Source organism: Hyposmocoma kahamanoa, unplaced genomic scaffold (assembly GCF_003589595.1).
Source record: "Hyposmocoma kahamanoa isolate Upper Pololo Valley unplaced genomic scaffold, ASM358959v1 66, whole genome shotgun sequence".
Taxonomy (NCBI): domain Eukaryota; kingdom Metazoa; phylum Arthropoda; class Insecta; order Lepidoptera; family Cosmopterigidae; genus Hyposmocoma; species Hyposmocoma kahamanoa.
In genome coordinates, this window is record NW_020653854.1 from 18,119,447 (window position 1) to 18,136,107 (window position 16,661).

A 16,661-nucleotide genomic window follows, 5' to 3' on the forward strand; every position below is an offset into this window, starting at 1 on the left:
CGGTGCGTTGTGAGTTAAATGCAGGAACAGCGGGCGCGATATATCGTTTGTTTAATTGAATTGAAAGCTTTTTCAGGTTCAGGGATCCATTTAAAGGGTGGAGCTTTTTTACTAGTAGACGTAAGTTTGGTCAAGGGAGCTGCCATAGTACTTAAATTAGGTACGAAGCGTCTATACCAACTGGCTATACCTAAGAATTTTTTAACTTCCTTAATAGTTTTAACTTTGTCCGGATCTGTATGTAGACCTTGTTCGTCAATAATATAACCAAGGTATTTTAGTTCCTTTCGGAAAAATGAACATTTGGGAAAATTTACTGTTATGTTTGCCTGATTGAGTTTTTTGTGAATGGTGTTCAAAAGAAGGACGTGTTCATTAAAGATTTTTGTGGCAATGACGATATCGTCCAGATAGCAAAAAACAGAGTTGTCGAATTCGTGCGATAAGAGGTTATCTATGAAACGTTGTTGTGTTGCCGGGGCATTGGTTAGACCGAATGGCGTGACTTTGAATTGATAGGTGCCACGGCCGGGTCCATGAAACGCAGTTTTGGGTCGGTCTTCTTTGCGAAGGGGAATTTCCTAAAATACTTTTGCGATATCGATGGAAGAAAGAAATTTTGAGTCTTTAAGGTGGTCAATAATATCTGATATGAAAGGTAATTTGTAAGCGTCTTTTTTAGTAATGTCATTTAATTTTCTACTATCAACGCAGAAGCGCCAGGTGCCGTCTTTTTTAGGTGTGATTATAATTAATAATAATTATAAGGATTAAGCCATGGACTTTCACATGGTTCTATGACATCTAGTTCCAACATTTTATCTACTTCAATTCGGAGTGCTTTTTGTTATCAGGGAATAAACGATAGCATAGTTGTCGAATGGGAGCATGGTCGCCAGTATCAACTTGATGTTCAACTAAATGTGTTTTCCCTAAAGGGAGGATTTCGGTGGATATATTCCTAAAATTTTGTATAATAACATCGGTGGTGTTTCGTTGGAGATTAGTAAGATTGTTATAAGTAAGAAGGTGAGAGTCGTCAGTGCTGATTATGAATGTTGGTTTGTGAGATTTTTTATGAAATGTTACGTTGGAAAGAATGTCGGGTGCTAGTTTAAACGTTTTCCAAAAGTCTACACCTAATATGAATGGTTCGGTGATACTAGGTATAACATGGGCTGTTATTAAGGCGAATGATTCTTTAAATAAAACAGGAAGTTTAATTGTACCGATAGAGGTGATGGTTTGTCCATTAGCGACAGTACCATGAATTGTACGAATGGTTTCTAACTTGAAACCGTGTTTACATAATTGTGAATGAAAATTATTTCCAAGGATTGTGATAGCACTTCCACTATCTAACAGTCCTGTTATATTTAAATGATTAACTTTTATTTGTACGTATGGGCCTTCTGAATCGGAGTTATGTGAAAGTAGGAACGTAGAGATTCTATATGATTTGAAGAAAATTTTTATAGTATTGAGCCAATTAGTCCAAGAAGTTTTATTAGATTCTCTACGTTCTCTTGTTAGTTTTTTGAAGTTTTATGGCAATTGGGGCATTTAACAAAAGTGTATTTTTTTTTGCCGCAACGAAAGCATACTACTTCTACGTTTGTACAATCGGTTAAGCTATGTTTATTATTACGACAACGTGGACAAGTGAATCGAGTAGGAGGTTGCGATGATATTGCATTTATAGGGAATGGAATTTAAATGGGAATGGTGGTATGGAGGGAAAATACTGTGATGTGTTGGATTTTGATTGGAAATTTTTGTTATTACTGCTAACTTCATTGCATGTTTCGATCCACTTACAAGATTGGAGTAATGCTTCTATAGATTTTAAGTCAATAGGGTTCAAACGTTTGCCGAAATCTGGTAGTATAACTCTACGGAGAATGTCAATTTTTTGTTTTTCGGATAATGGTTCATGTAGTTTTGAAATAATGATTCCATACTGGAAAAATATATAATTATACGTTCGTTAGGTTTTTGTTTATGTGGGTCGATAATTTTTAATTTATAGTCGTAATCAGTGATTTCAAAGTCGTTTATTAAGTAGGTCTTAAAGGTATTCCAGTCAGTTATAGTGTCTTTTTTAGTTCTAAACCAATCTAAACCTGTACCAGTTAGTATGTCGTAATCACGATTAAATAAATATGTGTCAAAATTCTTGTCATGGCGAATTCTTCGAGGTTTTTGATAAATTCTCTAGGACAGCCGTTTCCTTTGTAAGTGAATCGTTTAATATTATTACCGAGGCGGTTGTCTAAAATGTTAGTAATTTTTGTGTTAAAGTTTCAAAATATGTGCTAGCGTTGGGAGATGGGTTACGTTGGAGAGATTCAGCTGAATGATATATTGATTGAGGAGTAGGATTTTCAAGGTTTAAAAATGTGTTTTCAAAATTAGTAAGTTCGTCCCATAAGGTTTTGTAAGTTTCGAGGATATCTAAAGGAGATTCAGATGTAATTTCGATTCTGGATAGTCTATTTTTGATGTGTGTTAAATATGGTTTTATTTAATTTTTTCTAATAGGGTAAGAGAAAAGTAGAGAAGAGATTAAGATGTGACATTTTTAATTTCTTGAAAATCAAGATCAAGTCTATAAGGGCTGTTGTAATTTACAGGATGTTGGTCTGGAAAAGATAAAAGTAGATTTCGGAGCTCATCATCATTGGTTGATTTCAAAAGTTGCGTTTCGAATTTTGAGTTCGTATATACTTTCAGGTTTATGTAATTGTTCCATATTGTGAAGAAATTCAGAAATGAGTATTTATGTTAGGATGAAAATCTTTTTCGTATTATTCTTTAGAAATAAATATTTTAAAATTAAATTTTGGTAGTAATAAACGAAGAAAATAAATTTGACAGTATGTCAAAAATTATAATTGAATAAGAATAAAATTTGAAAAGAATTATGTCAAATATAAAATTACAAGATAATAGAAAATATTTTACGAAATACTATAAATATTACAATGAGATGTTTTTATGTAATTATGTGGTTTGTAATGTTGAGGAGTGACTTGCAGGGATACTCTCCCAAACAAGCTGTAAGTCAGTATCGTCTTCGCTTGGAATAACCAAAGGTTTAAACTCCGAGTTTCAACGACTTGTGAATCTACACATGGGTAGATATCGGGATATGAAGAAAGTGTACTGTAGGAGTTTCTGGATAGTTTTATGTTTGATAGGATTGTGTTTGAAGTGCTACCGGTACACCAACTATGGGTTCAGTTACATTTGTAACCAGCTGAATGTAACGGCAGTCGTCTCTTATCTGTAATATGAGGTATGTAGGTGATTTGCAGTGTAAATGAATTATGTGATGACACTTTTGCACTTTGACAGTTCATGAATAAAATATTTCACTGCGTTTTCTTCTTATTTTAGCTTGGGGTTTTCTTTTTAAAGTTCAGCCAATGAAAGGGTTCTTGAGAATTAGTTCGGGCGCCAGTGAAAAGCGCCAGAAAGCGCCAGAAAGCGTCTGTATAAATCTTTATATTCGTGTAATAGCTAGGGTTTCAATGGCGGCACCATTACATCCGGGTTTATGGCTTCATTTTTTGTCGAAAAACTATTGGAGCAAATTTTTGATAATTCTTTTGCTCCGACTGTTGTATTATATGTTTTGTATTATAACATGTGTAAAGAATCAAAAATAAGATTTCAGTAAATGGAATTTGGAACAGCTCCGACTGTTGTGGCGGTCGAGCTGGGAGTGACCGTGGTACGAAAACAAAATGAGAAAGTGAAGGAAGATGGAACAATTCAAATTTAAAATTTAAATACATGTAAAATAAAAAAAATATAGGATACAAGATGAAAGGAGAGAGGTGATACAAAGAGGTAAGTTGACAGTGAAAGGAGGGCACACTGTCACACAAATAACCTCAGGGGTTGTAAACATTTGAATAATTTGATAGTAAGGAAACATAATGATGATTCCTTCATTTTTTTAAATAAGGATGAATAACAAACGTAATAATATAGTGTAAATATTATGCAAAATCGTCGCTTACATTTATTATGAATCAGTCTACTGTTTTGTCGATGTTGTGGTCAATATGACGACAACTTTTACTGGATTTACCAGTAGACGGTCCTGTGGCTGATTCCAAAACTTTGTTTAATAAAACAAAACTAAATAATAAAGCAAATTAATAAAACAAATCAACACCCAGTGTAATAAAACAAAATACCAACATAAAAACGTGAATATTTCCGAAACTCGGCCGATTGTAAGCATACTCTCACACGGAATACAGTTTAATAGATGTAAACGAAAATTGCCCAAAGCTTATGCGTAACTGGCGTGAAAAGCGGGTAAAAAACAAACAGGGATAATTTTGAAAAAAAAAGGGAAATTGATTTATTTTATGTTTATGAAATTCTAAAGCTAAAGAAACTGTATTTGTAGTTATTATGAACGGAGTGTTAAAGATCAGTTTTATTTTAATGTAGTTTATTGTGCTAACGTGATATAATATTTATTTTTAATAAACATATAATATATCATTACAATAATAAGAAATAGAATAAATCTTAATCACAATAATAAAAATGTGATCTTTACAACATTGAAATTCACAGAGTGATATCCTCAATTTCATTTATTTTTTAAGTTACATATGAGTAACGTCCTTTTTTTCTATATCTATGGTAACATCATTGACTTTTATTATGTTAATCACGTGATGAACTGCGACAGTTTTGTAGGGAATCGGCGATTGGTCGCTGCGAATTCTATGTTCGGGATAAAAGTCGTGTGAATGATCGCTATTGCCATACTATTATAGCATTGGTATTCGATTATGGAAGTATGCTTACGAAATAGGAATGAAATGCGAGTTTATAATACATATGCAAAGATCTATTTCTGTTTATAAATTTGTTATAAATAAATGAAAAAAAATGTGAATTTGACACAGAAATATACTTCAAACGCGCGAGCGTCTTACGCAACGAGTGCACCCCCCCCCTCCTGCACAGAGTTATTACGTTTAGGGCGATCTAATTAAATCTATTTATTTTTGTAGAAAATAAAATCTGATGAATATTAAAAGTTATGGATATAAAATTGTAGTTTATGTTGTTAGTAATATAGTCTTACGAAGTTGTTAGTAATTTAAAAATAACCCTATATAATGTGATAGTGTATTCTGTGTCGAATTGAATGAGGTTACGCAGTGATAAAATTAAATGTAAGCATACTGATTGTGATGGTGCAGGTACTAGCGTTGGTTGTAGTTCTGTTATCTAACAGTTATCTGGTGTGATATATTCAATAACTGAATATAGAGAATAGAAACATGTTTTAATAGTGGTTTATCTCGCTTCACAGATAGTACCCAATCCGGTATCGGATACATAATGTATATATTGTTTTGTGTAAAAGAGTTCTGAGTTTTTTGAGTGAACGTAGTGCGCGAATGGAATGCGCGAGTGAATGGAAGTTACCTTAAGTTACCTTTATCGTAAGGAAGTAGATTTTATTATAATTATTATTACAAAGATCGAACACTCAGAAAAAATTTTTTTTTGATCCGGCCGGATTCGAACCGGCGTCTTCTAGCATACGGTGCCAGACGCTATACCAACTAAGCCCAATATAAAGACACGACAACAAGCACATAGAAAAATTCGTGAGGTCCGCTGGTTCGTTCCGTTGCTTAGTTGGTATAGCGTCTGGCACGGTATGCTAGAAGACGTCGGTTCGAATCCGGCCGGATCGAAGGAATTTTTTCTGAGTGTTCGATCTTTGTATCAATTATTATAACAAACTAGTGGAGTAATTTCACAAAAAATAATTGAATATCAATTTAATAAAAATTTAAAGTAGATTTTATTCCATCTAAATAGGAAAATAAGTATTCCAATAATATAACAAGGGTCCTTATTAGTTTCTAATCAAATGTTTCCTTTAGTATTTGAATTAGAAAAATGATAGATAGATAGATAAACACAAATGAAATCTAATGTGATATAAGTAATGTATACAAGTGAACAGAGTAAATTCAATTCGCTCTGGTCCCTACGTAATGGCGATAAAATTATATAATAAAATACCAGAATATACGTGAGGCGCACTGAAAGTTTCTGGAATGAATAAGAAAAAAATACTATAAATGGTCGGAAATGAATTTATTGTTGCTCAAAATATTCTCCGTTGGCGTTAATGCACTTTTTCATACGAATGAACCAATTTTGAAAACATTTATGCCACTCCCCCGTGACAATCTCTGAAACATATTTTTCATACTCTTCGATAGCAGCGAAAATCGTTGACCGCGTAACTGGTTCTTAATTTTTAGAAGTAAATAAAAGTCACAAGGTGCCAGGTCGGGACTGTGCGCGTGATGGCTCATAAGGTGAACGTTGCTCCCCTTCAAAAATTAATTTGTCAGTCTGGCCGTGTGAGAACTGGCATTATCGTGGAGCAAGATGATACGGCGTTTACGGCTATTTTTACGGAGTTTGTCAATAACTTTCAGCAAACAAATGGTCGTGTACCAATCACTATTCAGAGTACAACGATTCTCCAAAGCAACAGTAGCCACGTGTCCAGTTTTATTAAAAAAGAAGCAATCATCCACTTAGAGGCACTTTGCACGCGCGCCACTTTGGTTGGTTTCGGCTCATCTCGAAAGACCCATACGCTCGATTGCTGCTTTGGTTTGCAATCGTAACTGTAAATCCATGTCGCGTCACCATGTTACTATGTCCCACACCAAATTTTACGCCCCTTCGTTGAATCTTGTAAGCATGGCATTGCACCAAATGACGCGATCCGTTTTTTGAGCCTCAGTCAAATTGTGTGGGATCCACCGAGAGCACAGCTTTTCCACACCCAAATGTTTGTGTAGTATTGATCGTATTTGACTCATGTCTATGCCTAAAGATGCCCGAATCTCAACCATGAGAATAAATTTTTGTTTAGAAATTAAATGATCAAAACAGACAGGTTTGTGACATACCAATATCACAAACCTGTCTGTTTTGATAATTTAATTTCTAAAATGACGCCACAATGTGAAAACAAGTGACAGTCAGATGAAACAAACTTTATTTTACAGCGAATGAGTTCAATTTTCAAATGTTGTAATTACTTTTAAATATTGTTTATGTAAGTAGCCAGTTCCGGAAACTTATAGTGCGCCCTATGTATAGAGTCGAAAATAATATAGAAAAATTTAGACATGTATTTTGACAGAATTCTTATTTTTAAAAGCTTCTATTCGTTGAAAGAATTCTTCAAATAAAATGATTTGCTATATTTTTTTAATAAAAAAAAAAGAACAAAAAAAAATTTGTTAAAAATTGAAAAAAAAAAATAATTTTCAAAGTTTTCCCGTACTTTTAAAATCTTACGAAATATTTTTTTTTCGAATTATTCCTAAGAAATATTTATTTTTCACCTTGTATGACGCCAATACAATTTCACCCTATATGCGGAAAGTCCGAGGTCCGGGCAGTTGTTCCCAAGAGGGGACTCAACTCCTGGTTAGCCTTACTGCGCTCTCAGTATTCTCAGATTTAACTACTACAGATTTACTGTGTTAAGTTACTGCATTTTCACTTCCTGTATTACAGGCTTCCCATGGGAATTTTGAGTTAGATCCAAATATAGGTCTTGTTTTGATGTTAATGATTATGTATTTAACTCAATTTCGTAAAAAATGCTAGTTACTGCTAGTTACTGCCAATACATAAAGTAGGTTTGTTACAGCTGTGTTTAATAATATGATAAACCTGTGCGTAGTTGTTAGCAATATTAATTAGCTGTAATTTATTTGTTAGCAATATAAATTCGCACTCTGTGGCTGTGCCAATGAATAAATAAATATGAATACATACATACAAATAATGTAAGTAATGTAATGTGAATGTTTAGTTGTAATTTTTGTTGTAAACTAGACACAATGTAGGTGGGTTATATTTTTTATTAATGTTTTGTTTTGAGCAATGACAATATTAATCTTTATTTCAAGTATATTGCGGTACCCTACCAAGCTTCATGTTTAGGTACCGAACATTTTAAATTGTACAAAATGTCTACTACATAATAGCAAAAAAATATTTATACTTAGGTATATTTAAACATGAGGCGCTGAGAGCAAGTAAATTCATTTTTGCAAAAATAGATATTCGATTAATATTCGAAAAAAAATTTTGATGGAATATGAATATATTAACGTTAGTGACTTTGTCAAGCTGCATTAAAATAGGTCTTTTTCTAAATGATGTAGGTAATGTTTTCTAAACTGTTAATCAATGGACAAAATGTGGCATAGTTCTAGTTCTAGTTCTGTGCTTGTCACAGAGGTTGGTAATGTTTTCATCAAAACAAAGGCTACTAAACTGAATATCACTCGATTGATTGCATTTTTCAAGCGGGTTGCGTCTTAATGGTTCTCAATTGCAATATTTTAGACCGGTATAAGCTAGCATACGCCAAAAGCATTGTGAAATACAATAATTGCAGGCACTCATATTGTTCCCATAATCTCTTGAATACTGAGAAAGGGGGTTTGAAAGTATACATCATTAGCGAGCTGCGGAAGGCAAAAAACGAGAAATTCTAAAAATTTAACTTACACCACGCCTACTCTCGGCGTCTCGTGTAGGAAGTGCACGTGTATAATATCGTATTTACATTTATTTGTAAAGCATCTGCTTACATGTTAACACGTCTTTATAAGTGACACAGAAAACGTATAAATTATTGAAACATCTTTGCTGCATATAAAAAAATAGAAAGCCGTGTTTCTGTAACTTTAAATTGATTTTTTGCAGAATGGCATCCATGTATGGTTTAGTTTTTTCATTAGCAATAATAAGCTACGTGAGTGTTTTTTGTAAGAAAATTTCAGAGGTGCCTAACATTGTGTTTATAGTCGCCGACGATTTGGTAAGTGTCTTTTATAAACTATGTAGGTATACATATACAAACTTAAGTTGAGTACCTCGGTAGAGTCTAAAACTAAATAGACGACTTTTATGATAGAATGGTTTACCTCAGGTTACCTCTATGTGCATAATAATCTCAATGTACATCCTTAGTCCCCATAACATTTTTGGATGTTCCGTAGTCATATTGTGCAGGTGTCTTCATAGTTTTCTTCATGTCTGTCTGCCTATCGTTTGGTCACGGGCGCGTGTACAGCGCCAGTATGCTCCAAGAGTCTTTTATTCAAAACAAGGCTCTCGCCACGGCAGCATTGTCATAATATTTTGGATTTTTCCCCGCATTATTGCGGGTCAACGACTATTCCGCGCTCCAGGATCTTTTTGCTCTATAGCTATTTGCAAACATTTAACTCAGGGGTTCCCAAACTTGTTTAGTGTACTGCCAACTTTGAGAATAAATTATTTTTAGCGCCCCATTTTTTCACCTACTTAAAAACCACTATAGCTTCAAATTAAATTAATTATTGTGAGCTACATTAGTGGAAATTAAACATTCATTCTAAACGAGACTTTTACTATAACCCGCAAGAGTTAACTTGAGACCTGGGCGCAGTAGGTAGTACACAATGGCGCTCAGGTCTCAAGTTAACTCTTACGGGCTACACCTGCCAATGAGAATGACGATTGAAACGCAACTTAATAGTATTTAGACAGAGTATCTTTTATTCAAAATAAAACAAACATAATCGATTCTAATATAAAAACTAATGTGAAGGATGAATCTGATGCTGTTTCATAAGTTTGTTGATATCAGAACCCAATTTACTCAAGAACAGCTGCTAGTCACCACGTTCGGTAACGTGCAAACGATTTCTCTTTTTAGTAAGCAGCGTTGTCACAGCACTAAAACCACGTTCACACAAATATGACGATGGGAATGCTATCAAGAGTCGTTGAACGATTGACCTCAATCCCGGGTACAATTGCGGGATCGGTTTTTGTAGCCAAAATTCTTGGTAGTCATTTTTGAACTTGATTTTTATTTCCTCGTTCGTTGTCAATTGTATAAGTTCTTCCAGCTGAGATGATATTGCTGTGTTGAAATTTGAAAACGGATCCAACACCCAGTCAGGTATTTCCAAGTTCAAAATGTCCTGATATCGTTCGGTGAAGTCAATGTGGTGGTTTTCCAAATGTTGGCAATAGGCAAACAAGTCGTAGTTACTGCAGGATACTGATAAATTCGGAAAATTGTGAAACTCACGTCTGCCTATATTCTTTTTGTGTAGAAGCAGTTTGGCTACGAAAGCAACAACGACATTTTTTGTTTTAATTAAATTTAGTTCATCGCCTTGCAGTTGGAGATTCATGTCGTTGAACAATTTATACAGGTCTGTCATGTTATTATTCTATATAAGCTATATTATTCTTTGATGTAATGAGTTTGTTGCGCAATGCTGTTTCTTTAGTTTCCAAGAACTCTATCACAGAGTCAAGCAGGTTGTAAAATCGAGTCAGACAATCGCCTCTTGATAGCCTACGAACTTCAGTATGAAACAACAAACGGTTGAAATTATCGTCATTAGTAACACAAAGCTGATGAAATAAAAATCACTCAAAGAGCTGTTATGGATTTTATTGAATGCTTTGATGACGTATTGCAGTGATTGAACTAGTCGTTCACTTAAATTTCTAGCAACCAAATGTTGTCTATGAGTAATGCAATGTACAACAAGGACAACTGGAATTTTATTTTTTAAGTACGCTATGAAGCCTTTATGGCACCCTGTCATAGCCGGAGCGCCATCCATAGCAAGTGATATAATATTTTTCAAGGGAATCTCTTTCTCATCACAAAACTTTTCCAATGTATTGAACATGGTTTCGCCATTTTTAACGGTTTCTAAATTTCTAGCAAACAATAGTTTCTTCACATATTTTCTCATCTTTAATAAACCTCACGTATGACAGCAACAATGCTTCATTAGTTGGTAAAGTGGACTTATCGAGCTGAATTGAGAATTGACTAGTCCTCAGATTATTGCACAATGATTCTTCAATGTTTTCAGCCATTTCATCAATTCGTCTTTGCACAGAATTATTACTCAAAGGAATTTTTCGGATAATATCTGCGGTCAGTTTATGAAGCACAGTAGTTATTACTTCCTTTATTGCTGGCAAAGTTAACTCTTCTCCGATGTTGTGTAGTTTGCCTTTTTGAGCAATTAACAAGGAGATATTGTACGACGCTCGAAGTCCGTCGTCATCTTGCTTAGCAGCCGCCGAAAAGAGTTTTGCTACACTTGGCTGAGTATTATGCTTCTTCTCTAGATCTTGAAAATATACTACATTCTCGTCTTTCTTATCTGGATGGATTTTATTCAAATGATCTTGCAGTTTTGAAGGCGTCATTGCTTCTTTCGAAAATGTTTTTAGACAAAGAAGGCACAAAGGTGACGATGGGTTTGTGGGATTTTCAATGAATCCAAATTTAATATAATCCGCACGGTATTGCCGTCTCTTCTTTTTTACTTCCGACATTGTTTTGTTTTGAGAAATACGTAAGGAAGTGTTGAACTTAAGTACTGCTTATCTATTACGCGCGAAACCGCAAATGAAAATAAAATAAATATTACATTGTTTATATAGGATTGCATAAGCAGCACGCACCGAAAGGATTAAGACAAACATGCTTAAACTCGTTTATCTCATTCGACGCTCAATCGTACTCGACAAGTAAGAACAAGTTTTCTATGAACCAGCCGATTGATACAGGAGTGCACAAATCGAGTTATTTAACAAAACCTTGTTAAAATATTATTGCCCGCGGTCTATTATCTACGAAAATTACTTATCTAGGAATACTAATAACTATTAAAATGCGAAACTGTGTCTGTTCCCTTTATATTTGTTTCTTTGTGTCTGCTTTCATTTCGAAACGGAGCGACCGATTGACATGATTTTTATTTTATTTATTCAATAAAACAGGACAGATATATGAACTACACGGAGAGAAATATCGAACCGAGTTAGTTTGAGCAATCTCTTAATAGCATTAGTTGATGTTCACAAGTTGTAGTCGAGAGTCGAAAGCTCAGTCGGTGTCTAAGGGTCGTATTCCAGAACTCTACTCAATGCTCAAGTCAGGACTAGAGTATGATTTAAAGCACTGAAAATCATACTCAAGTCTTTGCCATTAGGGCCGTATTTCCAGTACTTGAAATCATACTCAAGTCTGCTCTAGTCCTGACTTGAGCATTGAGTAGAGTTCTGGAATACGACCATAAGAGTCTTCCTAGATGAAATTACAAATCTCCCCCTCTACAAAACGCCCCCATTTTTTTTTCTGGGTCTCTTACCGCCCCCCTTTAGGCCTGCAGCGCCCACAAGGGGCCGTTATCGCCCACTTTGGGAAAGGCTGGTTTAACTAGTTAAAACTGAATTATTTAAAAATGCTTAACACCTGAACAAAGAACTGTTTTACTCCAGGGTTGGGACGACGTAAGTTTTCACGGCTCAGAACAAGTGTTGACACCTAACATCGACTTATTGGCATACACCGGGGTGGCTCTTGAGAGGTTCTATAGCCACAGCGTCTGTACACCATCCCGTGCCGCCCTTCTTACGGGAAAATATGCTTACACTATGGGTAGGTGCAGTCCTTGAGTAATTCCTAAAGAGAAAATCAACAACACTGGATTACACTTGTAGGTACTCACGAGTTACGACCGACCACAAATCGTGGTCGCAACAAACGTTTTTTAGATTGGTCTTCCCGTTAATGTGTTCTGATTGTAATGCAACAATGTAGATAATCTTTTTTGAAATTTATTATTTGCAATAGAAATGACCCAATTCACTTGATGATTTCAGGCATGCATGGCTACCCCTTAACAAATGCTGAAGATAGAGGCCTGCCTATAAACGAGAAAATTTTGCCTCAATATTTAAAAACATTGGGCTATGCGACACACTTAATAGGCAAATGGCATCTCGGACATTCTCGTTCGGAATACTTTCCTAATAATCGTGGATTTGATAGTTACTTCGGTCATAGAGGAGGATTTATAGACTATTACGAATACACTTGCGAAGAAACTGTGAGTTGTAGTCTAATATTTTTAGATGAATATATAAGAGAGTTTATTTGTTGGCTTTTAAATTCTCAGGGGTAGTTAATTGTTCGAACCTCGGTCGAAGAATTGCCTCGTAGAGAGGTGAAACATGTATCAGGTACAGTCATTCGGAGTAACTGAGCGCAATGAGTAAGTGTGCGCAGGATCTATATCTCTGGAATGGAGGAAGAGGGTAGGTGGTTTGTTTGAGTAAAACCAAAGCGGCTGAGTGGGTAATTAGTTCCTATTTGATACTTGGACGTGCGGTCGTCGGTTAATCTTTTAAAAGCAAAAATCTGTTTTTATTGTTTACGTCCCTAGATTGTTGGGTGTCAGAAAATAGTGTAGCGCCTTTATTTGTCATCTGGTAAAGGTAAGTTTTGTTTTCCTTGAATTATGTTTATGATTTACGTTTTATTTCTAGAAAAACTTGAAGGTTATACTCGGCTCCTAATATTTTGCGACTATTAATTTGCAATTCAGAGCTCTGGGGAAAGTTTGCTTTGGACAGATTTCAAGATATTATTGACTTGATCTTAGTGACAATTTCGACTGATATGCAAATACTAATTATTTAATAATAAAAAACATGTCTACGTTTTTTAATAAATCATATTTTTTTTAGTACAATTATATTTATTTTGACCATGAGCAAGCAAAGCGTAAACATACCCTACGGGCGTCTACTTACCCCATAAGGTTGCGCACAATTGCGCTCTCTAGACCCGCAATGCAGGTCTAGAGAGCGCAATCCGATTTTTCGTTTTTTGTTAATAGGAAAAAACGCGTGTTTGAAGTTTTTTTATTTCAATTTAGAGCCTAATAAATGCTTTATTCGATAGTCATACCTTTGTGACGGTGTGACCTTCTTTCACCGTCATCTCACCTCTTTGTATCGCCTCTCTCCGCTAGTATCCTATTATTTCTTATTTTAAATGTATTTAAATTTTAAATTTGAATTGTTCCATCTTCCTTCACTTTCTCATTTTGTTTTCGTACCACGGTCACTTTCTTCTGGTTCTGGTTCTGGTTCTTTACTACGTTTATAATCATTTAATAAGCTAAATCATGTGTAATAATTTATAACAGTCTACAGCCTTCATATACCTATATCTGTAATTCAGTTACTCGGCCCATTTAGGGGTAAGTGCCTTAATAATAAAGTGTAGGGAGTGTTTTATACTGTTGTACCTGTTTTTTTACATTTACCTTTTTATTGTTACAGCCCTTTCTTTAAACTTTACTTCTTTAATAAATTTTGTGGACCGGAAGTTCCCCGTTTCATTGCCGTGAACCTGTTCACGGCTAGTTAGGGTCACAAACCTTTTCACCTTTATGTTCTATAATGTTCCTTTCTATTTAAGTCTTATATTTTATGTGCAGTAAGCTCTCAATTACAAAAGTGCACACACTTGCCCCAAATGACGCTATGTTTTACTGTGACTGTAGTTACGCTTATGTTATTTATTTTATTACATAATGTGATTTGTGTTTTCCTGTGCAATAAAATGATTAAATAAATAAAGAAAGCGTAGTTATTTTGTACGATTTAACTTCCACTGGGTTCGCGGAGTAGCAAATTAATTTACTTCCATTTTTATGTACGATCAATTAGGTCAATGGATCAATGCCGTTAAGTTAACATCGTAAACAAGTAATATTGATTTCAGTGGCGTACAGGGCCTGTATCTGGTTTAGATCTATTCAGAAACACGTCAGCAGCTTGGGATGTTGAAGGGTACATTACCGATATCTATACAAAAGAAGCTGTAAATGGTTAGTGAGTATTTACCTTGTCACATTAAAAAATTATACTTTCTAAATTAGTTTAAATATTATTTTTATAAAATAAATTACATTGACTTAACTAATAAAGTATTTTATAATGCAGTTGTAAAGAATCACGACAAATCGAAACCATTATTCCTTATGGTGTCACACAACGCTCCACACGCGGGCAATAATGGCGCTTTGCTGCAGGCACCCCCGGCGACTGTGCGGTCCATGCGACACGTCGAATCACAAGAGAGGAGAATTTTTTCAGGTATGACCACAGACCACGGTATGACTAACGGTTTAATAATATCTCAGCAGAAAATAGATAACTTTGTTGCCACGTGTATTACGTTTAGTTATTTGCTCACATTAATACTTATTTCAATATTGTTTTTGTATACAATGACGTCGTTAATTATTTCGTTGTGTGTACAAATGGATACACAATTTAAAAACAGCATAATGGTTTCAGCAATGGTCAAGAAATTAGACGACAGTGTCGGTGACATCATAGAATCATTATCAGATAAACAAATGCTCAATAACACGATAATTCTTTTTTTATCTGATAATGGTGGAGCATATCAGAAAAAATATCCTAATTTTGCATCTAATTGGCCTTTAAGAGGAACGAAATTCTCTCCATTCGAAGGTGGTCAAAGAGTTGTGGGACTCGTCTGGTCACCTCTCGTCAACACAACAAATCATCTATTGAAAGGGTTTGTACATGCTGTTGATTGGTTACCAACCATTTTAACAGCTGCTGGATTAGATCCACCTACTGAAATCGATGGTATTGATCAATGGAACTCTATACTCAACAATGAAGACTCCATCCGAAACGAAATATTTGATATCTACGATGACAACCACGCGGTCTTTAAATCAGCGATTATTGGTGATTTTAAATTGATAACAGGGGTTGTAGAGGAATATGATTATAAAGGTGGTGACGTTAGAGGGATAATTGGAAAAGGACCGTCTTACGTCGATGCGATTAAAACATGTAAAATGCATTCTATTTTATATAGCACTGGAATTAAATTCGATATGAACGATATAAATTTGAGGAATGATATTCGTGTTAAATGTAAAAATACAGAATACAATATGCCGTTGTGCATTCCTGATAATGGTAAGGGCAAAATTTTATACGACCTATATTTGCTGTTTATATTACTCGCTTGCTTGCTTGGTCGATTATACAACGCTATTATTTTATTATTTATGTATACATTTTTGTATTTATTGATATTTCCTTTTATACAATGATTGGAACAATCTGGCCTATTGTAGCTCAATTTTTATTCTTTAGTTGTTATAATATATAATTTGCCTTTGTGTACAGATACCTCGTATAGCGCTTACCTAATAAATACTTACTTAAATGCGCGGATTTAAGACTGAACTATCGCAAGTCTTTGCGGCTATCTTGTAATGTTTTCTTTTGTCGTTATCGTACTCACATATGTTTAAATCTTCTTAATAAGCACTTTGATTCGAATAAAAAAGGACACAGATATATATACAATTAGTCGGTTACTGTATTTCAAAAATTGCACAATCTCAAAATTTTGCTTATTTTGTTTTTCAGATAAAGTCTGTTTATATAACATCAAAGAAGATCCTTGTGAGAAACGAGATTTATCAAGTACTCATCCTGATATAGTGAGAAATTTGTTATCTCGCCTACAGATTGAGTTGAAGAGAACTAAAGAAAGGGTATGGCCTTTAATAAGAGATCCAAGGGGAAGGCCCAGCGCGCATAATTACACTTGGACTTCGTGGGCAGATAATCTTGCATAAGTAATTAGATTTAATTCTTATGCGTGAAAAGTGTTCAAATATTGATGT

General features: G+C 34.6%; 2 protein-coding genes across 2 annotated transcripts in view; both read left to right on the plus strand.

The window, feature by feature from the left end:
- Positions 1-2,379, plus strand: part of LOC113232039 (arylsulfatase B-like) — a 22,596-nt gene extending 20,217 nt beyond the window's left edge. Inside the window, exon 7 of the mRNA XM_026466663.1 lies at positions 2,320-2,379. Within this exon, the coding sequence (XP_026322448.1) occupies positions 2,320-2,379 (60 nt within the window). The remainder of the gene's footprint in view (positions 1-2,319) is intronic.
- A 914-nt stretch (positions 2,380-3,293) lies between these two features.
- Positions 3,294-16,613, plus strand: LOC113232040 (arylsulfatase J-like). The gene is made up of 8 exons (XM_026466664.1): positions 3,294-3,298; positions 8,803-8,917; positions 12,406-12,565; positions 12,790-13,016; positions 14,702-14,807; positions 14,923-15,075; positions 15,280-15,942; positions 16,402-16,613. Exons 1-8 carry the CDS (start codon positions 3,294-3,296, stop codon positions 16,611-16,613), a joined length of 1,641 nt encoding a protein of 546 aa, XP_026322449.1.
- The last annotated feature ends 48 nt before the right edge of the window (positions 16,614-16,661 follow it).